General features: G+C 38.5%; 1 protein-coding gene across 3 annotated transcripts in view; it reads left to right on the top strand.

Moving 5' to 3' along the window:
* The window catches only part of LOC131662997 (leucine-rich repeat and calponin homology domain-containing protein), an 858,362-nt gene that overhangs the window by 760,686 nt on the left and 69,694 nt on the right, over positions 1-27,982 (top strand). For 2 of the 3 annotated variants that reach the window (XM_058933050.1, XM_058933048.1), the window contains one exon: positions 11,631-11,967. The exons of the other annotated variant lie outside the window; for it this stretch is intronic. In XM_058933050.1, coding sequence (XP_058789033.1) covers positions 11,631-11,861 — 231 coding nt within the window. In that variant the 3' untranslated portion in view covers positions 11,862-11,967. Of the gene's footprint in view, positions 1-11,630; positions 11,968-27,982 lie in introns of those variants that run through there. 3 annotated transcript variants of the gene reach the window in all.

Here is a 27,982-nt window from a genome sequence, read left to right as displayed (position 1 = left end):
TCAAGGAGGAGATATGACCAATGCCGTCTCCCCCCAGGAACAATAGTCAGCCATTAGGCAGAGTATAAAAGACCTTCGAGTGGCTCGCCGTAAGGCTGATCAAGCCGAATGCCAGGCCTACTCCGAGGCCCTAGCCCTGGCTAACCATCCTGACCAACGGATCCGGGCCCTCGCCCCCGAAGATCTGATCTCCAAGATCAAAGATGAAGTGGAGCGCCGCGCCTTCCTAGCCGATGCAGCAGCTCGCTGGGATACGGCGAAGTGTATTCAAAAGGAGCGAGCTCGCCTGTTAGGACTCCAGGAACAAAAGCGCCGAGAGGGGGAAGAGATCCAGCGCCAATTAGCCCAGCTAAACCTGCTGGAAGCGGAAGTCCAACCACTTTCCGTGCCTGCTGGGGTGCCACAGGCCCCATCCTATCCCGCCGCCGAAGTCGAAGATTTAGCGTCGAGAGAGGTCCAATTCTCTCTCGATCAGCGCCGGGAGCTGGCTCATAGGGCTCGAGCCGCTCACTATTGCGAAGGCAACCAAAACCTGGTTCCTCAGCACCACGCGCTGAAGCACATGTGTGCTACCATGCCCTGCGGCAAGTGGGATGGGCCTAATGTGCCAAAGAGGGGTGTCCGGTACTGCTTTGTATGCAACCTCACCGGCGTAAGCAGGACAGAAAACTGCCCGAACTTTTTCCAGCACTGGAAATTCGAGCTAGGACTGGCAGACAGATATAACTAGCTCGAGGATTACGGCCCCAGGGCCTTCCATTAGAGGACCGTCCAGTAGCCGCCCCTGCGCCTCTTTGGCTACGCCGAAGACTGAAGAGGACGACCCCTCATCGAGAGATCACATTTTTTTTTGCCATTGCCTCCTATTACACGTTTCATTTATCGCGTCAAACTAACAATATATTGTAATCCGCGTGAATCAGCTGCTTTCTTTATTTTTTTTTCACGGCATTGTCTTAATCCTTACACTTAAGTCTTGTAAATAAAGCGAGGGAGAGTAAGGGGGCTACTTGTAATAAAACATTATGGTTCTTATCAAGTCTGGTTATTATATTCATTTTGCCCGAAACCATTACACTCAACGACCTGCCCGATGAATAGTGGCCTTTGTCTTTCCTATACTCCTGGTAGTTTTCTTCTCAGAACGAGAGAGATCAAGGTATCGAGTGGGTACTGCCGGCGTTACCAACGTCTGGGGGAGGGGAATATAATGTGTGATAAACCACTCGTTATGTCTCTCTCTCTCAAACGACCACTCTTATATATATATATATACTTATATACTTATATTTATATTAATTTATGTAATTTTATGTACAAAGCCTAGAAGTGGCTGCCGCAGCAGACAATAGAGTACGAGGTAAGAGAGAGAGAGAATACTTAATTTGCAACGCGAACTAGCGAGAGGAAGGATAAACTCGTGCAGATCCAAACCGAAGGTGCGCTGACGTGCGAGAGAGAGACGGCCGCGCGACAGGAACCGACTTAGGCTCGACAGAGTAGGGGAGAGAGAGTGGAGAACGCTCCCGCGACATTAGCTTGAGAATTGCGTCTGAAACCACACGTGCTCCTGCCGGCCGGCTTTCGCAGAGAAGTCCAGATATTACGAATCTTCACTTAGACATTTGGTTTGGCCCTGCGGCAGTTGAAAAGAGAGACCTCCCACTGTAATTAGTGTAGAGGTGGTTGCGATCACGATGCTCTCAGGAAGCTCGATTATAATCCGCTTAGCAAAAACATGGATGATGCACATAGTGCATCATATGGCCAGCCGCGAGGCTGGCCAGGTCACCTTGTGCAAAAATCTTTTGTCAAAGCGGCGGACAGTAGTTGTCTTCCTCAACAGAGAGTGGAGACTTCTCAAACAAACACTTTGTTGTTTTGGCAGAGGATGTCGTAAACTTCTCTTACCTGTACGGGCATGTGCAAATGCAAATGCTGAAGTACAAAATGCGTCACCGATTGCCCTCGACAAGCAACTAATGCTAGTCGACCCGAAGTGAATGCAATGTGTATTTGAACGAAGACTTGCAATCACATGTGCGGATGCGTGTACCTTCACGTGGTGGGGCTGAAAACGCTGTTTCTGTAAAGAAACAGTAGGCAAAACACACAACGCTCGCCCCTAGGGCAAATGGCCAATAGGCTAAACGACAAACAACACGGACCATGACAGCACGTGGTGAGGTGCGGCCCGTAAACGCCCAAACATTCAACGTGGAGTCTACCGCACCCCAAGAGCTCAACTCAAGCCCAGAAAAGCCAAAATCCGGGAATCACTCGAGGGAAAATCTCTTGGGATTGTGGTACCACGCGCCCTCTTAGAGGACGGGAGACCGCTCCGGGAGCTAGTTGCAGAGGACCAATAGTCCCGGCAATCCGAATCTAATTCGGATAGATAAGAAATTGCTCCCTATCGACTGGCAATCGGTAGGTGCCACTATTGTGGGTAAAGAGTCGTGGCCGTGGTCATAGCAGCCACCCAAAGTTCTTTGCCTCGAGCTCCGGGAGTAAGGCCCGACACCTTTGTGTGAAAAACACAAGTTGAAACCTAATCTCGAACGCTAAAACATCTGATTTGAGCCTGGATCTCGGAAATTGATTTGAATGAGTGGCACGACTGGCACGAATATTGAAAACTGCCTGAGGAGTCGCCTTGACGGCTAGGCGAGACCCCGCCCCTGACCCAAGTTAGAAAATTAATTGAAAGAGCAGAGATCAATATCAGCGAGTCATAAAAGCCTTCCATGGAAAGCGAAATCCGAGACTTGGACAAAATCAGAACGCAACCTTTCGAATGACGGATACCCACCAGCGTGAGCGGGGATGACCGAAACGCAATGGGGAGACATGCCCCGGCACGTCGAAGCGATGGACCTGTGAGTCGTGGGAGAAATCCTTTAATACAGGAACGCAAGGTGGGATGTATTTTGAACGCGAGCCCAGGAGGGGAGGCTTTGTTGGTTGATCGTCTTAGGAATCTTCCTCTGGCTGTCCTGGCTGAGTCTCTCTTCTGACATCCCAATTTGGGTTGGCCTCTGCGGGGTAGTGGTACCAGGTCAAGCAAATCTCGTAAGATTTGTACGCTGCGTGCTTCCGACGCAGTAGACGTTGGGGCAACTAGAGTCCCGTCGCGCCCAAACCGAGGGTCAAGCCTTTAGTTCCGCTCTCCTTGAGCGTCGAACCGTGAAAAGATCGGTACTCCTTTCGAGGAGGTCGCCGCCTTAGATTAAAAAGGTTCCGACTCGCTGAGTGCGTCAGGGATGTCGCAGCAAACTTGACTTCCGGATCTCCAATAATGTTTGAAAGCGAAGGAGTGAAAGACAGTGGGCTATGCCAACCTATTGGCGCCCAGAGAGAAGGGTGGTAATGTTTGATTACGCTGCGCCACCCTCAAAGTGGAAAAGTGTGAACGACACACATACACTAACTGTAATTAGTGTAGAGTGTTGCGAGATAGTGTGTGGAACTATTCCAGTGCAAGCTTGCCGGTTGTCCCCCTGCATCCGAGCGTTTGATAAGGCTCATCTGTGGCCTCGTGCGCATTTGTAAGTACCTTCTTGTGTACCTTGTTTCTCTCTCGCTAGCTAGTTACTCTCTCTCTCTTTATTGCCGCGCTGCTTTCTATGTAAACTTACAAGCTGTATAAATATCGTTTATTTCATGTAACCCTTCTTCTTATTTACACCTGACTCTACAACTTTCCACGCTTTCCCCGTCGGTGAATTAACTCGAAGACTAGCTGCTGAATCTATGACGCTCCCGCGGGCCTTAAGGTGTAACTAAGCATCCGGGCATAGTTTCGCGCGGTTATTGTACACCCGCATCGAGCCGTATAATATACTTATTGATCTCTCGCGAAATAACGCGGTCAAGTATCTACCCCGTTATAACATGAAAAAAAAAAGTAATAAACCCATAGTACTCTGTTAAGGTGCGTTAGAAGTTATTGAGTGCTATTTAGAGATTGATCTTTAATTACTTCTTGCAATTTATCGTACAGATAATTAAACAACCATTTCAAAGCTCTGTCTGTAAAGTTTAGATTTCATAGCTTTTGAATAAGGCAAGAATACAGAATGCGGTCTTATTGTTGAATGTCGAAAAACGGTACATGAAAATTCGAATACGATGAAAATAGTAATTTCCCTCTTGTCTACTGTAAAACGCCCGTTATTAAGAAATTCAAGAAATATCATTTCGGTTGAATGCTCCTTACGACTACAACGTAATTTTACATTACAGATCACTTGAGAGTAACTTGAGTAAATAAAAATAAAAACACCTACAAAAAAATAAATATTTAACACGAATAAAATACGATAAGAATAAGTGTACTAGATAATAATGTTAACTAATAATATTAATAAACATAAAATAATAAAACGTGATAAATTAAGAAATTTAAAGTAATGATTAAGTACTTTGTACGTAATTATATAGGTTATTTGTTGTACAAGGTGGTAAATTACTCTAGTGTAATAGGTTATAGTTTCATAAATGGCCTAGTACCAAAAATTTATAAATAACCTAGTATCAAAAGGTTATTGGTCGATTGGTGGTATACAAGAGTGAACCACAAAGATAAAAAGTATAAGAGAAAGAAAATCATTTAGAACAATAGTACGAGCAAGGTTCTCGAAAATTACTCTAGATCTCCATGCCTACATTTCAACAAAGAAGACAAGAAGAATAGTTTACAGTCAATCTTTGAATTCATCGAGTCAATCAAAGTTAAGTTCTATTACTGAAACAGTATTTATGAAATTGTTTCTCGTTATAGTAAATGATCAATTTCAGCACTCAGTATGAGGGGCTGATTATGAGAAAGAACTTAGAAGGTTGCATATAAAACTTTGCGGTGAAATACTAACTCTATAAGTTTAGAAATAAATATCTAGGTAGTGAGGTAGTGATATAGAATGAACTCTGAAGCATAGTATGCCGAGAGAAAACAGGTACTTACCGGAGAAAGTCATATTCAATAAAGTCAGTGATAAATGATATCAGAAGTAATATTCTGAGAAGAATTAATAAATGAGGTAACAAATGAATTAATTAAGTAATAAATGAAGTTGATGATTTTGAGACATTCTTAATATCCTCAGCTTATTTACAATAAATGAATTAAGAATTGCGTGAGACGGGATTCTTCGTCAGAACAATAATGTGCGGATTATTAGATTATTTTAATAAGTAAGTTACCGTCAACTCAAGTTGCGTAGTGTATTAGCTTCTTAAAGTACGATAAAGGACAGATCACCATTGAAATCCTCCATGATAATCACATCCTTATAAAATGGTAAATGTGCAGAAATACAATTGAAAAATTTAAAAGAGACAATGCGGGTGATCAGTGATAAACAGATGTGAAAAGTGATTTCAGTTTATCAACTTTAATGTCTGCGCTAATGAATTCTGGAGTATTATTGAATTCATGATCGGAGGCAACTAAAATATTTACAATAAAACAGATACATACACAAATACCAATGTCTCTATTCTATTTGCCAGAATATTAAATACAACTAGAGAAACGATTATCTAGAACAGTATTAAGTAAAAATATCTAAATAATAGAAATAATAACAAAATATTTTTCATCATTTGAGTTGAGTCTGTTTCTATTTATATGAACTACAATTAACAATACTTTATTAGTGCATTTTAATTGGTATTGTATCCGTCATTATCTAATGGGAAAAATTACGCTAGCCTAAATAATGTTATTAACTTGGTAAATGAACCGCTCATATCTGCCTAATTGCCATTAGGTGCAGAACTATTTGTTCATCTATTTAACTATCACATCTATTTCATCTAAACGGATGTTGTTTTTATTCGGAATTTCGTTTGTTCAATTATTTCTAATTAAAACAAACATATGTCAAAAATACAATGGACAAACGGAATTACTTCGCTAATTCCGTTGTCTGTAATAAAAATTTAGTAATAAAATTTAAAAAATCGCCAAATCTTTGAATAAAACTTTAAGTTAATGGCTTTGTTTGATAAGTAATTTATAAATAGTATTATCAGATTTTATACTAAACGATATAATATTTCTAACAATATTTTCGGGTAAATAATAATCTCAACACCTATCTAACGTTACAACTGACAATTGACGTCTAGCAAATTCATATTTATAATATTACATTCGGATTTTGAAAGTTCGTGCGTCTCTCCCTAAATCAAAGGCATATGTTTATGCCGTGACGCGGCTCTAGCACAATAACATAGCTGAACTAAGTTACAGAAATGTCCCTATAGACTCGCAACTGAGACCAACGCTCTCTCCCTACTCTCGACTGTCACCGCGTGACTGAGGTATTGTCCTTAGCTGTGTGCCTAGCCTATCATCTTTGATGTAGTGCCTGCTCTTGGATCTCGATTCGCCCAGCATCACCCGATCGTGATAAGAATGTCTTTAAGGAAGTAGCCCACGCATACGATCTCATGTGAGATAACTTTTGTAATTAATTTTTAGTTTCGTCAGCCACGTATTCCGCCATTCACGAGCTATCAACACAGTGAACTTTGTATTAGAATTAATTTTGTTGTATGGAGTATATTCTCGATATTTGTTGAAATGTAACTTTAACTGAACAGTTCATGTGAGTAAACTATTTATTTCTATGATTGCGTGTCGATTTTGACTAACGTTCATAGACCTAATAATGAAATGTAACTGATTGTACATGCATATTCGTAATAGAGAGTTGTTATTGTATATTTATCGCCATGAGCGCATCGCCTCAAATTTATAATCAAGTTTACACTTGTAATAATAATCAAACGGGTTTGCGCAATTAGCTTCGTACTACAATTATTTATAACCATCAGTTTCATCGCATTGACTGATTCAAATATTTTGTTCCTAAGCATATATAATCCGCTTAATCGACATGTTATATATTGTACTTTCATTTCTTTTAATATTCTTTATAATATATAACTAATTTAAAACTTTTATTGACAAAACTGAAAATTGAAAATACACTATGCATTAAATATCTTCATGATTTGAAGTATGCTGCAGCTTACGATATTATTCATTGGTGAATAAATACACACCGCTACTAAAAATTCTTACATCAGTTCTAATATAAGAAACATCGCTAGATCCCGTAGAATGTTTTTATCTCCTATTTCTTATGCTTGAACCTATTCTCATGCAAGATTCAACATAATAAATATATAAAAATGACTCGTATTCTATTCTCATGAAATATCAGATTCATGAAACTATTCTCTTACGACGGTCGTTTAAAAAGTCCGTGCAAAAATTTATTAACTGCTTGATTTTTTTTAATAAATCTTTTTTATTTTTCAACATAGTCTCCTTTTAGGCTTATACACTTCATCCAACTCTTCTCTAGTTTGTTAATCCCTTCCAAATAATAGGATTTGTCCAAGTCTGTAAAATAGGCATTCGTTTCTGCAATCACCTCCTCGTTTGAATAAAATCTTTTCTCCGCCAGCCATTTTTTCATATTAGGGAACAAATAGTAGTCCGACGGAGACAAGTTTGGAGAATAAGGGGGATGTGCAACGATTTGGAACCCTATCTCCATCAGTTTTACGGCCACAACTGCTGAGGCGTAAGCTGGCGCATTGTCGTGGTGGAAGAGGACTTTTTTTGTGGGCCAATCGTGGACGTTTCTCTAGCAACTCGGTTTTCAAACGATCCAATAACAATAAATAACATTCGCCTGTAATAGTTTTACCCTTTTCCAGATAGTCGATGAAGATTATTTCTTACGAATCCCAACAGACAGTCGCCATAACCTTCCTGGCCGAAGGAATTGTCTTCGACTTTTTCGGAGCAGATTCCCCCTTGGTAACCCATTGTTTAGACTGTTCTTTGGTCTCAGGAGTGTAGTGATGTATCCATGTTTCATCTACAGTGATGAAACGACGCTTAAAGTCTTGCGGATTTTGCTGGAACAGCTGCAAACCATTCTTGCAACACTTCACACGATCTCGTTTATGGTCAATCGTGAGCAATTGCGGCACCCATCTAGCGGATAGCTTTTTCATGTCCAAATGTTGGTGCAAAATATTATGTACCCGTTCGCTCGAGATGCCTTCAGTACGAGCAATCTCACGCACCTTCACTCTTCTGTCAGCCATCACCATATCACGGATTTTATCAATGATTTCTGAAGTGGTAACCTCAACAGGGCGTCCAGAACGTTCAGCGTCTTTTGTGCTCATATGGCCACTGCGAAAATTTTTAAACCGCTTATAAACCATTCTAATCGAAGGTGCACAATCACCATAATGTTTATCAAACTTCTGTTTAATCTCCTGAGGCGTTTTGCCTTTGAAAAAGTAATATTTAATCAATACACGCAATTCTTTTTCGTCCATTTTTTTACAACCACTCGATTTCTTGGATTGAAACGAATATAAAACGCGAAGTAATTGGCTGATCTGGCTGAAACTTGGTGTGTGCTCTTCCAAGATCTTCCACTAACGACCCTCATATATCATCTGACGTATGATCAACTTTTATAAAAATTTATAATAAATAATAGTGTTCATGTCACCAAAGCAATCACAATATTTATTATAAATTTTTAAAAAAGTTTAGTTTTTTATATACGATCTGACTATACGTCAGATCATATGTGAGGACAGTTTTATGCATCAAATCTTTCTTAAAAATAAAATACGAATCAGTTTTATATACGAGGTCTGTCCGGAAAGTATCGGCCCTACCTTTATATTTTCGTGCTAGCGTTATTCTTTATCATCTGGTGGGTGGCATCCTTCAAAGTAATCTCCACTTGATTGAATAACACGGTTCCATCGATGTTTCCACTTTTCAAAACAGTCCTGGAAATCACTTTTAGGGATAGCCTTAAGTACACTCGTGGCATTGTTTTTAACCGCTGTTTTGTCATCGAATCGGTGTCCTTTGAGTGGTTTTTTTAGTTTTGGAAACAACCAAAAGTCACAATGGGCTATGTCGGGACTGTATGAGGTTGTCGAAGCAATGCGATAGCAATGCATTATCGTGATGGAGAAGCCAGTCACCACTTTCCGTGACGGCCGTTTTCTTCTTACTGCATCACGCAAACGTTTCAAAATTTAAACGTAGTATTCTTTATTGATTGTCTGACCTGTTGGTGCATATTCGTGATGTACAACACCTTCACAATTGAAAAAAACAATCAACATTGACTTAACATTGCTCCGACTTTGACGTGCTTTTTTTGGTCTTGGCGATTCAGAATGCTTCCACTGTGAAAATTGTTGTTTTGTTTCAGGATCATAACCATAAACCCATGATTCATCACCTGTAATAACTTTTCTAAACACATTATCATCATTATTGACCATTTCCAGATTGTCCAGAGCGATTTCTAAGCGAATGTTCTTCTGCTCTGCTGTGAGCAATTTTGGGATGAATTTCGCACACACGCGTTTTATTCCTAAATTTTCGGTTAAAATTTCTGAAAGGATAGTTTTTGGTATCCCAAGGTCTTCTTCGAGTTCTCGCACAGTCATACGACGATCTTGTTCGATTACAAGTCGCACTCGCTTAATATTATCTGCGGTTTTTGTCGTCGAAGGTCGGACGGAACGAGAATCACTATCGACAGAAGTGTAACTATCCTTGAACCATTTATATTACTCTTTTATTCGTGTTTTGCTCATGCACTCGCTGTCGAAGGCCTTTTGCATCATTTCAATAGTTTCCGAACTCGTTTTTCCGAGTTGAAAGCAAAATTTGATGCAAATTCGTTGATCTTGTTTTTCAATCATTTTTGACAATGTAAAAATCCGACGAAGGCGAAAAAGGCACTGTGAACAAAGACACGCTGTGCATGAACTATATGTCCGGCAGGTGTCAGTAAGTAACCAATAAACTCGTGAGGCTTTACTGTTGACGTTTCTCTCCGGTAGAGGTCGCTCGAACACTATGGCGCGAAGATATAAACGTAGGCCCGATACTTTCCGGACAGACCTCGTATTTCTTATGTTGGATCTTGCATGAGAATAGGTTCAAATATAAGAGATAGGGGGCGAAAACATTCTACGGGATCTAGTAATCTTTCTTACATTAGAACTGATGTAAGAATTTTTAGTAAGAACGAGTTACATTGACTTTTGATTCGAAAATACTTTCGATGGAATTTCAATTATTTGAAGGTCTACTGAAAATCGTTAAAAAAATTAAAAAAAGAACATTTAAAAAGTGCAGTAAAAGATTTAAAAATAACATAATTTTCTATGATCATATTATTCATCTTATATAATATAAATAATATACTTCAGTAGATATTTCATGGCTGGTAACAATCACAACCTTACTCAAATTTAATAGTTTATTGAGAAGACTGAAGTGTATTTGATTTTTTAAAATACATAATTTTAAATATTTGTTATATTTCATTCAGGTTCAGTAATATTTTTTAATTCGTGTAATATAGATATGTTAACGTAGGTAGATCAACAATGCAATCATTTATGCAATAAGTTTGGTTTCTCTTATAACTAAATCAAATCAGTTAACAACTTTTGTTCCAAATAATGAAACCTAGTAATTAAATTAACCTTATTCTTTATATATTTGTTTATGAATTAGAACTTCTTAAAGTCTTTTTTTTCATATTATACAGATATGTAAGTTAATGCAAAAAATTAAGTCAACTCAAAAGATTATTTCAATTAAAGTATTATTATCAAACTCTATTTCTTTAGTATTATTTTTTAAAGTTAGAGAATGTTCAAAAAAATGTTTAAAAAAATTTTAAAGTGGAGATAACTGTTATTTTTAATTATTCAATAGTAATAACTTTGAGATTTTATTTACGTTAATAAGTACATTTTTAAAGAAGTTTGCCTATATTTTACTCCAGCGAATGAGCCAAACTTTCGTTACAATATTTTATTAAAAAAGTTTATCAATTTATATTTTCCTCCTCATTATTTACTTTGCTTATTTGATGCTGAAATTTGACATAGAGTAAAGATTTACAATTTATGTTTATATTTTTAAGAATCAACCTGTAATGATTTTGAGAATAGACTGCCGATTGAATGTGTTCATCATTTCCCTCATTATGTTAAATAAAAATTACTTTTTATCTATTAATGATGAGTTTAATAAATTCTTAGTAAATGATACTAACTATACCAATAAAAACACCTTTTCAACTATTAAGCACCTACACTTTATAGATACCTTTTATGAACATGCATAACATATGTACTGCCGTAACAATAGTTCGCGTGACTATCATTTAGTCAATTAGATCACGAATAAACTGGGTTTACTCTACTAGAACTTTCTTTTTAGTAAAAAAGATGTATATCATCAGTTATTGTCGAGAATTTATTAATGAAGTTATTATTCAAAATGTCAACTAAATTTTTTTGAAACACTTATTCAAGCAATTTTATTAAAAATATATGCTATTACAATCGGTTAAACTTTAAAACGATCGCGCTTAGCTTATTATTTTAAAATAGTGCGATGTTTCCATCATTATTACAGTAAATGACTTTTGTCACGATAATGCAATTCTAAATGAAATTAAATAAGCAATATAGCTTGGTTCAATTTTGTTAATGATAGACCACGGGACTGAGTATAGTATCGTTGTTGGTTACAGGAGGTGTTATTGGATGCTGATACGATCACAGATGTGGGTTACATGGAAGCGTTGGGGCTGGAAGCTCTTAGTCGACTGATAACTTCAGTTATTCATTACTATGAAGAGAATTTTCAAGAACCAAAGGAAGTTCCAATTCCTAAATTTTCTGACAATCTGCTTTCTACACTGTTACTCGTTATATTCACTTTTACTCTTATTTTATTATACTTTTTTCCATTTCCGACTTGAAGTGTAGAGTATCAAAACATAAATAAGCTTTGCTGTTAAAGATAAACTTTTTATGAGTATGATTAAATAGCATCAGCCATGGTGACTTATTGTATGCATATATGTTGTTAATAATATACCATATCAACATTTGGTTATATTTATTTCACTATTTCACAGCACACCGATTAGTCTGAAAAAATCTCTAACTTTGAAATTAATAACCTGTGGAGGCGATTTCGGGGGGGTATAGGCCACGCGCGCAAAATCTCACCGCCATAGAGCTTGGAATGACTCGTCTTCCCCATTAGATTTAAGAGACGCCAAACCACCGATCCTGGGTTACGACGGTCGTCGGGGATTCGAGTCGCAATTGGCGCGAAATCCAACTTCCACTGGTTACCTTTTCCTCTTGAATGTCCTTCCTTAACAATGGAGTGCCAGGTAGCTCAGGTAGTAACGTCTTTTCTGGGGTCGAGGTTCAGTGGATAATAGCGCACACGGCTACTTTACGCGAACGCGGAAAATTCAAGAAATAAAGCTCACTAAGTGTCCCATTCGTGGCTGAAAATAAAAAGATTAGAATGCAGAGAAAGTTGGTTATTGAGGCAAAAATAAACCCAGGAAAACTAATTACACTTCATTTGTTTTATTTCTAAAGGTCAGCTATACTCGCATCAAAACATATTTTTTTGCGACGGCAAGTGGCACTTTGCCTACTTACTCAATTTGTGGAGTCTTTGTTCTTATAAAAAAAAAACAAGTTCGGACGGTCCTCTCTTACAACTGTTAGATTCAACGGTCTATGACAACATGGATGAGCGGCGTCTTTCCGCGAAAGAAGATCGTCATCTTTCCCTTCTTCCAAGAGGAAGTGTTTTATAAGTCACATGCAAATTCGAAAATTAGAAGCGCCTTTCGATTATCTCCTACCGTATCACTTTTGACCCGTTCTCACCACCCACTAAGTTGGTCAGCATTGATCAATGTGAGAGATCTACTCCTAGTCTTACCGAATCGATGTGGGTGGAAATCAAAACTCATCTTAATTTGTCATTTACAATATTCATCATTCATCTCGCTATTTTTAGTAATTATAATTGGTCAATTTTCTATTCGTAGTGTCCTCACAATCGAATTTGCGTTCGCATTATTATTCGCAGTTGATTTTTAATTCGTTCGTCATTATATGTCAACTTATATTTATTTCGCATTAATTCGCATACGCGTCTAATAATTTCAAACGATATCGATCCGTTACATACTTGTTCTCTTTTTAGTTCGCTTTGCCTCTTTCTTGCTTGCGCTTCCTCTCTCTCTCTCTCTCTCTCTCTCTCTCTCTCGCTCTCTTTAGTGAGCGCCGCACGTACTTTGCATCACCTCCAGGTTTTTACACTTTATTAATATTATTTTGTTGCATATTATCTCAATCAACGTTTTTCACTTAACCTGATTCATCTTTATTCTCAACGGACGTGAAACTACAATAGCTATTGTTATCATCTGGCATCATTTGGCATCATTTCTATTTCGCCTGCACACCGGTTTTCTGCAACGTCGGCTGTATAATCACAGCATCATCGCCTACACGTCGCTTCAGTGAGTGATCTCTCAGCCAAACGCTAATTTTAATTTTAATTTAATTTTAATTAAGCTAAATTACGCCTCATAATTTGGTTGCGTCTTTGTTAAACTGTTTGCCTTATACACCTATAGCTGTTTTATTATTTCTTTTGATTGATTGACTTTTATTTGTTCAATTTGTTTCCGTTGTTTCTGTTCGTCATCAGTCAATTCATAATTAAGTTGTTAATTTTAATTTTGATATTTCTGAGCGCCATTGAGGTCAGGTTCTCTACTTTGCATAATATTCCCGCGAATTTTCCCGAATTTCCCGCGAATTGCCAAATATTTTGACCTTCATTCCACCACAAGTAGAAATCGCAAATCTCACATCACTCTTTTTCGCGCCAAATTTTCAAACTGCTGCACACATACTATCTTGACCATCCGAATACGTCAATTCGCTCTCTCCAGTTATTTACTTGTTGAGTTTAACATAGTTCGGCTCCCTCTCAATTTGAAACTTCTGTGATTACTTACGATTTATTAATGTTGTAATAGCGTCAGCCGTCCTTGGCCGATAATCCTTTCCCGCTATCACTAAATTCTTTAAGGGGGAGGTAAGAGAGGCGGTGTATCGCTCCCAGCAAGACAGAAGAGGAAAGGCGATCGCAATAAACATTCAAACCTTTTACCAACCAAATACGTTTATTATAAAATCGCTACCTTGAGCGATGGCGAATAAAATAATCTATCAAACTAACCTAATACACAATAACTTCTTACTACTAAATGAGATGACCGGCACGTGAGCGCCTTGCCATCTGACAACCGACTCGATACACAATAAAGAAAGAAAACTTAATCACTAATTCAGCTGTGCTGGCCCGCGAGAGCCTAGCACAGCGCACAAGTCACAAATAGCCAAAAAGGGTTAAAACCGATTAAGAAAGAGAAACGAGAGGAGAGAGTATGACCTGTTAATTGGCGAAGTTCTCTGGGCTGGCGAATTGATCGTCTCTCTGCCGGCCGGTGACTTCCTTCGATATGGCGTGACTGGTGGACAAAGGGCCGCTCTCGAGGATACTTTTCTGGTGCGTTAGCTGGTATGCTCTCGCTTGCAGGATCATTATCTTAATGCTTGCGAGAAGCGACGCAATAGTGCGTGAGTGACTGCTTCTCACGGCCTCCCCACTCACTTACTTAATCGGCAGCACGCGGCACCGCCAAGCGTGGCCAGTGTCGCGTGCCTAGCCGCACTATAGTTGCACTATAGCAACACTCTCTCTCTCTCTCTCTCTCTCTCTCTTTCTCTCTCGATGACTAACGAGAGCGCATGTTGTTGCGCGCTCCTGGCCACTAATACTGTTGTTGCTCTCTCTTTCTTTCTTGACGAAGAGAGAAACTGATGCTGAAACAAAAGACTGGCATTAGGCACGAAACATACGTGCGCCAGATGCCCACCATGAGCCCTTGCCGATGTCGGAGAGAGAGTGAAGGGACGCACGGTGTAGGCCATGACCAGCCTACACTGTTACAATGTCAATTAGAGACTTTGCTAAGTGTAACCTTCCCCTGCGACGTCTTGACAGATCTCTTCTATGCGGCTCCTGCAATTCCCTTTACCACCTTAATTGTATTCTTTCAAAGTATCTAAAACCGCTGAATTTATATGTTGTGCCGATTCTCTATCTTTCATCCAATTACCGATCGCTAATACCACCACAGAATTTGCCACGCCCATTAGACACTCTCCATGTATATTCCTACAGGCCAAGAAGCGCCTAGCCTCGCCTACTCAGCTATCATTGTCGCCGGTATCTAAGCAACCCTACACTGTGCCGTGTTATTCATCGCCTGAATTATTCGATCCTGCTACCAACTTTCTCGCCGTGAATCAGGACCATCGCCAATCGTCGTTGCGTTCAATTTTCCATACACACCAAGGCATCGATCACTCAAATACCATGGCGGGTGTACCCGAATGGTTCAGGCGAGAACTAAATGCCAGCAGGCATCAAGAGATGCGCGGCTTATGGTCCCAACTGCGTGCGGAGCGCCAGGTTAGAGATGCTATGTACGCTATTACGGATGAGCCCGAACTTCTCGTCCACGCCTTTCCCCTTGACTATCAAGGCACACTATTTCAAGCAGCCATCTCATTGCTTGTTGCACTTGGTTTTGGCGGGTCGTACAATCTCTCGCATATTATTCACACACGTGAATAGAGCCCTTCCTCCGTCTGTCCCCAAAACACACTCTCGCCCTCTGATCGCCGGCAGCTTCCTGGTATAGCTCGTCGGTCACTTTCCACTCACTCTTTCACATTTCTTGTAGACTCTCCCTTGATCCGTGATAGGATCTTTTGCTTTTCCCCGAAATTAAAGGAGCACACTGCGCAGTCAATTTTTGGTACTAGTGTTTGTCCCATATGGCCGAAGCCAGTTTTTGATCTTCTTACAAAAGCGAGAAAGGTCAATGCTGAGCTTGGTAATGCCTGAGCCGTGGTTCATGACCTGGGTGTTTTGGAGGCAGACTCAGCGCTCAGAGCTGATCCCTATTTTTACTGAGGCTGACCTCCGCGGGCTCATATCTCTCCAACGCGTGACTCCACCTGCTGCGAGATCACCCTCTCAGTCAACTCAAAACCACAGACGACCTCCGCTCTCACCTTCTCTCCCCCTTCAAATGAACAATAATCCTGTCTGACATTCACCCACATACAACAATTTAGCTGATCCAAACTCATTCTTCACTGTTGCGCACGTTAATATAAATGGATTAAATATACGCTCACATTTCTCTCTTCTCGAAGCTAAATTCCAAACTGTCCCTTATGACCTAATAACGATCTCCGAAACCAAGCTCAATGAATTTGCACTAGATGTGCACCTTTCTCTCTCGAATTATAATTTTGTACGGCTTGATCATATGGGCAGGGAGGGTCCAGGTATTGGATTCTATGCGCGGAACTCCCTGATGATCAAAATACTGGCTGAGTCAGATTCTGTTTATGATAATACTCTAGAATTCATTATAGCTGATATTTAACTAAGTCACTATAATAAACTACTTTTCGCCGTTGTTCACCGTCGTCCTTCAGCCTCCACCCCCTCCTTCTTTTTTGACTCCATCTCTACTTTTCTTCCTTACTATAATGTTGTCCTCATTAGAGGTGATTTTAATTGCGATCTCACCTCTGGCCTTCCATATGTTCGTGCTCTTCGTGACCAGCTGGACTCTCTAGCTTTAAGGGTTGTTTCCATCGAACCTACACATCATCCTATCTTAACAACCGGAGAAATCACACATACTACCCTTGATTTATTTATTACCAACCATTCAACTAATGTCATAAAATTTTCTCAGTCTCGTTTATCTTTTATTTTCTATCATGACTTAATTGCTGTTTGCATGACTTAATTGCTCTTTTAATCTCATCTTCATGCACCAAATTTACCAGGAAAACCTTTTCCTCCTGTCCTCTACACCACGTTGATTCCTCAGCCCTTAACTCGTTAATCACTACCGATCTTTTATTTTTCTCCTCCGGATCTTCGTCAGACTCCTTACCTTTACTTGATCAGCTTAAGTCTGTTTTCACTCCACAGTACTTGCCGCTTTTGATCAGCTTGCTCCACTACGCAAGATTGCTATCCCATCTAAGAAAAAGCCCTGAGTTTCTGAAGAGCTTCGAGTCAAGATGCGCACGCGTGACTCCCGCTACAAAAAAACAGGTTCTATTGAAGCACTGTCCCAATACCGATCATTTTGCAATCAAATTTCAAATTCCATAGATACCGCAAATAATTTTTTCATTCATGATTCCATTTATAATGCAAAGTATATAGACCACAAATGGGGAGCCCTCCGTGAAATGTGTGTAGTTTCCAACCCTCTACCTTCTCCACTACTTTTCTTCTCCTCCGACGTCGTAAATGCTACGTTCTAGTGGCCAATCGTCACTCTGCTCTAACTAATCAAGCTTTCGGTGACATAATTAATTCTCCCATTTTTGAATCGATTCATTCCCTATTTCTACAACCTTTCACCTTCTCTACCGTTTCTCAGCGTAAAGTTGAGTCCAAGGTTTTGACCCTTCGCTCCAAAGGCAAGGGTAACGATGGCTTCTCTGCTCAAATGCTTAAACTTGGCCTTAGCTCCCTAGTTTCCCTACTCACTCTCATTATAAACCAATCCATCCTCACCTCAGCTTTTTCTTCAGCCTGGCAATGCACTATTATCTGCCCTCTTTCAAAAATTAAAGCTCCCCAGTTTCCCTCTGACACTCGGCCAATAGCCCAGCTTTGCTAGTCCTCCAAGGTTTTGGAGCGCTTACTTCATAAACAGCTCTCGGATTATCTGGAGACTAACAATTTTTTTGACTCAAGGCAGGCTGGTTTCCGCAGGGGGTATTCTACCGAGACTGCCCTGGTTGGTCTGTTGGAAGATGTTAAGCACGCTGTTGAGATGCGTCAGCTCACGATTCTTGTGCTATTAAACTTCTCCAAGGCGTTTGACAGTATTCCTCATGACTTGCTCATCCAAAAACTGCGGGCCAGTAACCTGACAGACCCAACACTTTGCTAGTTTTTCAGCTACCTATCCGAACGGTTCCAGGCTGTAGTTGATGGGAATATCTCATTGTCGAGCTGGCTGCGTGTCAGTTCTGGAGTCCCCCAGGGCAGGGTTCTTGGTCCTCTTTTATTTTCTATTTTTATAAACGATCTACCCATGGTATTGCTTTTCTGTCGTCACATGATATGTGCTGAAAACACTCAGATTTATTATCATTGTTTTCTTTCTGAAATCATTCAAGCCCTCACCCAAGTTCAACTCAATGCGCAGGCGGTCGCGGACTGGGCTGTTTCAAACGGTCTGCAACTGAATATCGCCGAGACGCGTGTCATTGTTGTCGGCAGTGAGCTTTACCTATCTTCTCTACATCTTGATTCTCTTCCTCAAATCTCCATCAACAACATTTTCATTCCATTTTCTTCATCCGTCAAAAGCCTTGGACTCACGATATCTTCATCCTTACACTGGAAAACTCACATCAACAATACACTCAAAAAGATCTACATGAATCTAAATTCGCTTAAGTTTTATAGGAAATCTCTCTCGATTTCCACCCAATCCTACCTAATCAAAACCCTCATCTTCCCTCACTTTATTTACGCTTTTATTACCTTTCACAACCTGGACAAAACGAGGCAGCTTGCTCTACAAGTTGCTCACAACGCCTGTGTCCATTTCGCTACTGGTTTCATTCCTTTCATCCCATCCCCTGACATTGAAACCGTCACCTTCCATAGGTTACGTCTTGGATAGCTCTCCCTTGAATCTCATAGAAATATTTCATTAATCCTTCTTGCCTATAAAACAGTTTGTCTTTCACATCCCTCATATCTTACCACCCATTTCCAACCACAAAATTCTCTTCATGTAAAACGTTCCTTTCATAATCCACCTTCAGCTTTCTTATATCTGGCTCCTCGTACTGCGACTTGGAACCACTCTTTCATAATTCGTTCCACGTTTCTGCTAAACCAACTGTCCATTTTGATATTTCCAGATATATGGAGCTGAAGTCATGACTGTTCTCCCTCTTGATGGTCCTGGAACATAAGCTCTTCATTCAAAGGGTCACGTCCAAATCTTTATCGAACCTCTCATCCGAAAATTACCCTCACTTTCCCTTCCTTTCAACGTCTCTGTCTTCACCGACAGTTCAAATTACCTGCAAACTCCTGATTCTTACCTCTCTTATAATTTTCCTCCCTTCAACTCATAAAAGTTACAATATTGAATTTTCTTCCGTTTTCTGTCCAGCTTTTATTTCTTCCTATCTCTCTTCTCTTCCTTCCTTCTAATGTAGTTCCCACGTGACTCGCAGTATCTGTCGTTGCCGGTCGGATTTATCAGCCTCATTGAGGTTTTTAACTGGAAGCGCACCTATCCTCGTTGATCACACGATTTTTTTCCCTCTTTTCTTTATGCGACTTATTTTTTGTGTTCTATGACCTGCGTATCTCTTGTTTGACTGTCTAGTCTGGTTATCGCACACTTTGTTATCTAATCACGATTTTGTTATTATGTAATTGCGTTTCCATTACTCCCCGTTTTATATGTGTTCAGTTTAATTTGTTCATCTCTATTTCCGCTATTTAATTGTATTGAACTCTATTGTGTTTCTCTTATTGTTATATTAGTGTGATATTGTCGTCTCACACTCTTTCATTTCTTATTGCTTTCTTTTATTGCGTTGTCATTTTGTTGTGTATCTTGTTTCATTGCCAATGTATTGTGTACGTTATTTCTTATCCTATTGCTGTTACGTAGTTTTATTTATATTAAGATTTCAACCGGTGACCGAAGTTTATTTCACTTTATTTAATCATTTTATAACTGGTGTATGCACACGAAAATTGTTAATTGTTTAATTGTTAATGTTCATTTGTTATTCACATTATTATTATTTTATTATTATAATAGCGACCTTATTATTCCTGAAGCCTACGGGGTTATACCCTATGGCTAAATAAAAATTGATTAATCTAATTTAATCTCTCTCTCTCTCTCTCTCTCTATAGTTTTTACTCCTACTTGTTACAGCTCATCAAAATGGCCGCTGCCGCTCATCCACGTGCATTTCGCTCTCGATACCGGTACTAGTTTTCGTTTCTTGAAGCACTCAATCATCGCTCCAGTCGCATGTCTTTAGTGTTGTGTGTGCATGAGTGGGGAACAATTGTTTTCCCCATATAATCACAGCGTGGTACTCAGGACGCGGTCATCACACACGAGCAGCCGGCGACAGCTGATTGCCGGTCACTCGTCTCCGTCGGCTGCAATAGTGGTTCCGGCGGCTGCAATAGTGGTTCCGGCGGCTGCAATAGTGGTTCCGGCGGCTGGGCGATCCTGGGCGCCAATAGAGACTGTGCATGTGAGTGTGAGAGTCCGGCCGTCAGTTTTCTCGCTCCTCTTCACTCGTTTTTCTGCTGCTTTCCGCGAGTGTCGGCTTACGTTTTCATCGTATTTTTTTATTGTTTCTCTCGGGTTCCCGTTTTTCCGCGATCATATAGTCGGTTCGCGGATGGAAAAGTCACCTATTTTCCACTGGTCAGTGCGTGTTATCCATGCGGTCGTGAATTATAGCCATTTTTTTATTTCGTGGCGGTGTCAGTGCGTGGTAGTGTGCGTGCGCTTCTTAATTTTCCCTCTCGTGTCGGTTGCTCTCGTCGATGATTGCTGTAACGTCATTGTAACGTCATTTCCTTGGGCGTGGGTGGGCCGATTTTTGTGAAACAGTGTTCTATATAGATGCGTCTAATTTAATTGCGTAGTCACGTGGTGGAGGAAAAAGCGGTGGTCAGTTTTAATAGTGATGCACCGCATTACAAGTCAATCAACTTATTATTAGGTTAAGCTAAATGTTTTCAATATTATTATAATTATTATGAACTCACTATGCATTACATTTTCGGTAAATAGTTTGCACAGGAATAAATCAATCTTTTAATTAATTGAATTTACCTATGATATAAACTATTTTTTGAAGGAACGAAAGTTATATTTCTCGGTCTTACTTCTATTATGTCTCGTACGATATATTAAATATCTCTTCCCTTCCCTATGTTCTAAGGTAAATCTCATATGAAATAAAAATAATAAAATCTCAACTTTGTGAATACCAAGTAAAATTAATAAAAACTGTCCAAAATTAGTGATCGATCCACTAAGCTTTTTTTAGGTTACAGTTAATCAAAGTCAAGTAATTTTACTTGAGGAAAATAGTACTCGTGCGTTTTTTATAACTTGTTAAATAATATTATAATCACGTTAAAAAACTTAAAATAGCTAAATTTAGGTATGAGTTGTAATAAATCTTTTGAGAATTTTTCCCACATAGTTAGTTCACAATATTTATTCTTTTGAAAATTAATGATTCAACAAGTACGATATATACTATGTAAAACCTGCTAAGTACTTTAAACTCTTTTATTATTGTTGCCATCAAGTACTTGCTAAACCATAATATTAATTGCAATAGCCAAAGATATTCTTTCAATAAAAAGATATTTTTTAAATATTTTTTAACCTTAACTTTCTTTAGTTGTGACCACACCATCAATAATTTATGAATTATCTTATTATAAAACGATTCAGTATGTGGTTTTCACTCATTTGATACGTGTTGTAATATACATCATATTTGGACGATATACGATGGGTATTCAAAAAGTAACGTGACTTTATAATTTTCTCAAAAAAATATAATATTTATTTATTGGCCAATATTTGTATTGTTTCCTTCAAAGTAATCCCCGTTAGATACAATATACTTGTGCCAGCACTTTTTTCAATCATTGAAGTATTTTTGATAATCATTTTGAGATATAGCCTTGAGTTCTTTCAGGGATGCAGTTTATATCTCCTCAATCGTTGAAAATCGATGTTCTTTTATGGGTTTCTTATGAATATGGAGGCTGAGACATGACTATGATGTTGATTGTGGCCAAAAAATCTCTCACAAGCAACGATGAATAAGAAGGTGCATTATCGTGATGCAAAATTCACAAATTGTTTTTCCAAAGTAATGGACGTTTATTGCGTATTGCTTCTGGCAAACGACGCATAACTTCAAATTAATACTCCTTATTGACCGTACGACCTTGTGGTAAGAATTTCTTATGAACTACGCCACGGTAATCAAAGAAGACAGTGAGCAAAACCTTGACATTTGATCAAACTTGGCGTGCTTTTTTGCGTGTTGGCTCTTCTAAGGTCTTCCATTGGGACTACTCGACTTTAATTTCGACATCATAACCATATACCCACGATTTATTACCAGTTGTAACTGAGAAAATCAGGATCTTCATTGACTTCATTCAACAACATCTGAGCGATGGTCTTGCGACGGTTCTTTTGATTAAAATTAAGCAATTTTGAAACGAATTTCGCTGACGCACGTCTTATGCCTAAAATATCTAAAAGAATATCATGGTATTCTATAACTTCTCTGCTGGTGATTTGATGATTTTTTAACACAATTTCTTTCACTGCTTCAAACGTTTTCATCTGTTGTTGATGTGCTGGGACGTCCAGGGCGAGGTTCGTTTGCAACATTCTCTCGGTCTTCTTGGAACAGCTGATACCACTTATACACATTTTTCTGACTCAAAGTTGACTCAGCGTATGAAATTTTTCAAGAGCTTAGAGAACTGGATTCCTTTTTTCACACAAAATTTAATGCAAACTCTTTACTCCATTCTTTTCGATAGAACAAAATCGCCGAACACACTAAACACTTCTAACCTCTGGCGCCTCTGTCAGAAAAACAACACGTGCTATATAGTCAAAACTATGAATATATAATCGTGGTGAGTGTACCAATACAACAACAACAAAAATACAAAACTTGAATGTATGTAGCCCGCGAAAATTGAAAAGCCATCTTACTTTTTGAACATCCCTCGCATTTCTAAAGAAAATACTTCATGTTAGTACCCATTACTTTGTAACGGTGAAATACAGTCATCTCTCTCAAGGTAGCTCGCTATTTATTTAATAAAGGGGGATTCAGGAAGCAAAAGAAAACGTTCCCACGACTTAATAATGCGTCGAGTGAACGCATTAATCATACGCGAATTAACTATCACGGGATCAGGAGTGATTCCAGGTGCAATTATCACAACAAAAATCGGAATAAAACAATAACTTTAATAATAAAATAACAAAACTTATTTAAACATTAAAATAATACCGCCGTTACATTAAACTTATAAATGCAAACGCGCAGCGGATCGGCTGCAGGGCTGCTCACCGAACTACTGTTTTTTTAGTCGAGAAAAAAGAAGATATAAAAGAAAAGATATATTCGAATACAAAAAGAAGAAACAACAACGCCCGAACAAAGTCAATAAATAACTTCGTAGCCTGCAGAGCTGCCGGGCTACGTAGTCCTCGATCGGCACCTCGGACAGAGAGAGAGAGTGAGAAAGAGAGAAACACAGCACCGACCTTGCCTCGCGCTGTTGATGTATGGTTCCGTTCCCTTTAACCTCTACTTGTGCTGATAGATTCTGCGGTGATATAAAATTCCTTTGTTAGATATTTTTCTCGAGTTTTCTTGTTCTTGTTTGTTAAGTTTTGGTGGTATCATTGTTGTTATTTATGCTGTTAATATTGTTGCTGTTGTTGATGCTGTTAGTGTTATTACTGTTGTTAGTGCTGTTAACGTTGTTGCTGTTGTTAATGCTGTTAATGTTATTGCTGTTAGTGTTGTTGCTGTCGTCCTAGTTTGTGTGTGTGTTGGCTGTGACTGATGAGTGTGTGTCCTGGCTGTGTCGTGCTCCCTGCACAGGCCACAAGAAAATGCCGCTCACCGCCAAGAGAAGATGGCTGCACGCGCGCACAAAACCCGCGTTACCTCGCCGGTTGTCCACGTGCACCGGTACCGGCCTCGCTGCTCATGCGGTATCACTGTTGTCATACACAAATCACTCACTGTTCCGCGCACCGGGCACGTATCCTTTGTTAAATTACAGCGAGGGCGCGGAAACTCAACTAACAGACAAAACGGGCGAAATTCAAGAACACTTGTGCGCGCGGCGGTCTGCTTCACTGTTTAGCTGCTAATGCCGATTTTTCTCTCTCTCGGCCAGTGAGATGCGCGCGCAGGTCTGCTGGCGACTCGCTGGCTTTCTCCGATCTTCTGTCTCTCTTCCTTTCACTGTCATCTGCTCATCAGCTCCCTCCAATCGCCGTCGCCGCCGTCGCACCTTAAGAAAAGGAACAAAAGAAATAGCTGATGAGAATGTGCTCAACCAGCGCACTCTCAGCTTGGCAAGGCGCACGGGCATTGGTGAGAGCTCGACGGAGAGCAACGGTCGAGCCGTAATTCTCCGTTACAACTTTTTAACTTGATACAATTTTTTACACACAAATATTTTTTAATTTAAGTATTGTGACTTTAATTATTCATATTACTAAAATCAATATTTTATTTTATTGAAAATTTAATTAGATTTATACTGCGAATACAGACTGCTCGATTATTTCGAGGAAATTTATAAGAAGCTTATTTTAGGTTGACGGAATTATTGTACACTAATTTAACTAATTCGAATGAGTAATATTATTTTTCAATTCATAAGAATAGCATGTTATGAAATAATATATAAATTACAAATTTTAAAAAAAATATATTTCGCTATTGATTTGCATTATTGTGAATGAAAATAATTCTTATTTTTCAAAATATAATTTTTGTACAAAATTTTTCCGTTCATATGAAATTTTCATTTGTAAATATAGTTTTGTGGTATGGCACGGTGCTCCTGAGCAAGTTTAAATGAAAATTATTAATCACACAAAAAAAATGACACTTCTTGTTTCTGCAGTACTTAAACTGCATTTTAAGTGCTTAACGAAAATATTCGGTTCGGCGCTTTGTTTTAACAATAAAACAAAAAATTACTCATTTTCCATGTAGGCGACAACTTTTGTTTTGGTTTTCGTTTTTCACAAGCTTGCAACGTTTACTGAAGATCATTCAGTCGTAAGTTATATCAGTTGCAGTCTATTGATTACATCTGACAGTGAAATATATCGACATTTTTGCATATGTACAAGTAAATAATAACCATTTTTCGCAGTAAATTTATTCAAAATGTTTTTTCCAAATTATAAAAAGGCGGATGGCAATGAAAATAATTCTTTTAATATATGCTTAATGTACGTTTCTGAAAGAATCAAATCGAAATTGGAAAAATGTTGAGATGCATATAGTGATACAGCTGAAAAAGTTCCTGCAGTATTGTATTTGAGATGTGTAGAGAAATTACATTAAGTCTTACAAAATGGTTAAAACATTACAATACTTCATTTAGAACAATTCTTGAAAAAAGTGACAAGGTCATCAAAGATCGGTGACAAATGCTTGTTTATTTGTATAGTTTACTTTCAGTGCAGTATCCTAAGAGTATTTCTAATCGTGGCACAACTGAACTTAATATAAAGAAAGACTCAAAAAACAAAATTACGAATAAACAAATCATGCCAAAGTATTAAATCAAGAAAAATGATATTCACAGTGTTTCAGTTTGATATATCTAGGAAAAAAACATAAATATAATAAAACAAGTTTAATAAAAAATGTGATAGACTGCATGACTAATTTGCAAAAGCATCAAAAAGTGCAAGTAATTTCCAAGCTCTTGAAAAACTTTGTCATTATAAAGGAGAATATAAAGAGGTTAACGAATTGTGACGCTAATAAAATCGAGGACAACCTTTGAATGTAACTTTTAATAAACTTTTAATAATATAATAAATTAACTTTTAATAATATAATAAACCTTGAAAACAAAAGGATTCTTAGATTTCCGCTGAATCGTTACACAAGTTAGAATCAGATCTTAATTTATTCAAGAGAAAAACTTTAAAAGTTGCTAAGTTTATAAGATCTGAAATGAAGAATTCGAAAACCATTGAATCAAACTTCAAAATAAAATTTGTTAATAGTAGTCATTTATTTGATCAGTATTTTGAAATGCGAGAGTTTGATTTTATTCATGTTCAAGCTGAAAAAATAATATTCCTAATATTTCAATTTTATGTAACGACGTTCGTAATTTTGTTATTACGCTATTGGCCATCAAAATTTCACGAATGTACATATCAAAATTAGAACTAATGGAGGTGGAAGATTCTTGAAAGTTACCCTTTCAATTCAACCAAGCTATGAAACTATTGTTAGTGAGGTTCCAAACCATTGTAATAAAACTCTTAAAAATCGAGAGTCGAAAAATTGTTCATAATTTATTAGGATCTTCAACTCAAGAAAATTACACTAATGTGCAGATGATTTGATCATCTTTAAAATTAAATGAAATTCTTGGTATAGTTACTACTGATTTAAAATTAGCCAATATTCTTACTAGCTTCATGACGAATTCACGTACGCATCCGTAAATAATAGAAAGTTGTTTGCAAAACTATTTAAATTGGTCCAAATTTGGTCAAGTCAAAACAAAAGCTAAAAATTACATGAATTACGTTAACTCATCAGTTTTTACAAGTGATGAGGATATTCAAATTATTGATATCGTTCAACCATCAGAATTACTTTTGCTGTGAGAGCAGTAAATACGTTATTCCGACACATACTTAAAGTGAATAAGAAAATAAGATTGCAATTGGCAAATCAATGTAATGTTCGGCGCCAATGTACGTATTTCAGTCTAATATTTACAAGAAATGCATGCAAAACATTGATAAAAAATGTCGGCAGTTTGGATAGCTTCAAGTGTTTGGAACTTACAAGTTCGTTGATGATAAAAATTTTGTGAGTAATATTGAAGAATTTAGGAAGGTTTGAACCTTGAATAGAAAAATTTTTTATTAGAATATTGTGTGTTAAACTAAAACCCTATACAGAATGTTTATTTAGAAAATGTTGATGACTATTATCTAAAAATGACGATAATCAAAATCATATTGTACAAGCAAAGAGAGCGCGCATCTACTGCAAGAATAAATTGGCTTGTGGTGCGCGACAACGTGCACACACAAGATTGAAAAAAATAAGCCATTTGCATTTTTGAATTTTATTTCAAGTATGAAAATAAACTTACTTTCGGCGTCCTCAAATATGTCGTCTTCAATTGGTTTTCTATTGTTCTTGCCTTTTGCCGATGACTCTCATAAAACCTCCTTGCCAACAAGATCCAGTAAAAGACGCCGAACCATCTCTTTCGGATTCTTTTTATAAGACGATTTTTATACATCCAATTTCCACTCTAGCAATTTCAATTTAGATCAATAAACGATTGGTACCTAAAAAATTGCACAATGTGAAATTAATCAAATTATTGAACATAATTTACAATTGGTACTTACCATTTTTTTCTTTGAAAACCCAGTTCTGTTATCATTAGACTATGGAAGAAATATAATAGGTATTTTTATAAATTTTATATACTTATAATATAATATATGTATATGGGCCATTCTAATACTTTTCGAAAAAACCGTGCGCACTCATGTCACCGATTTTGACGCCAATTTTTTTACGTACTCTACATTGCAACGATTACCGAAAATTGTCAGACTCGCGCGAGGTTAACGAGCGGCTAAACGAGAGGAGCCGCGTTCGGTTCGCGAGAGGGAGAGAGCGCGTAGGGGCAATGACCGGGAGGGGAGGCTCCGACCGGCAGTATGACTGTGCCACTCAGTCTATCAGCGTCGAGCTAACCTCCATTTCCGAGTTTTTCGTTTCCTGGTGATAGTGCGCCGCTGAGCATCGCGAACTTGAGTGCGTGGGTGTGCTGAGTACAGTAGCAGCAGCAATAGCAGCAGTAGCGACAGCAGCAACAGCAGTAGCAGTGACAGCAGCAACAACAACAGCAGCAACAGTATTCGAGGCGGTACAGCGAGCAGCGAAGCGGCGTTCCAGCAATTTGTTGTTCGGATACGGTTGGCCACCGTATCCTCATCGTTCTCGCGGTAGGTGCACCTTCCCCTTTTTACCGTTGTAATTTGCGTGCGATCCCGCGCAGCGTGCGCGAGGAAAA

This window comes from Phymastichus coffea, unplaced genomic scaffold (genome assembly GCF_024137745.1).
Source record: "Phymastichus coffea isolate CEN01 unplaced genomic scaffold, Cenicafe_Pcof_1.1 PCOF00029, whole genome shotgun sequence".
Taxonomy (NCBI): Eukaryota; Metazoa; Arthropoda; class Insecta; order Hymenoptera; family Eulophidae; genus Phymastichus; species Phymastichus coffea.
This window is presented reverse-complemented; position numbering and strand designations above follow the sequence as displayed.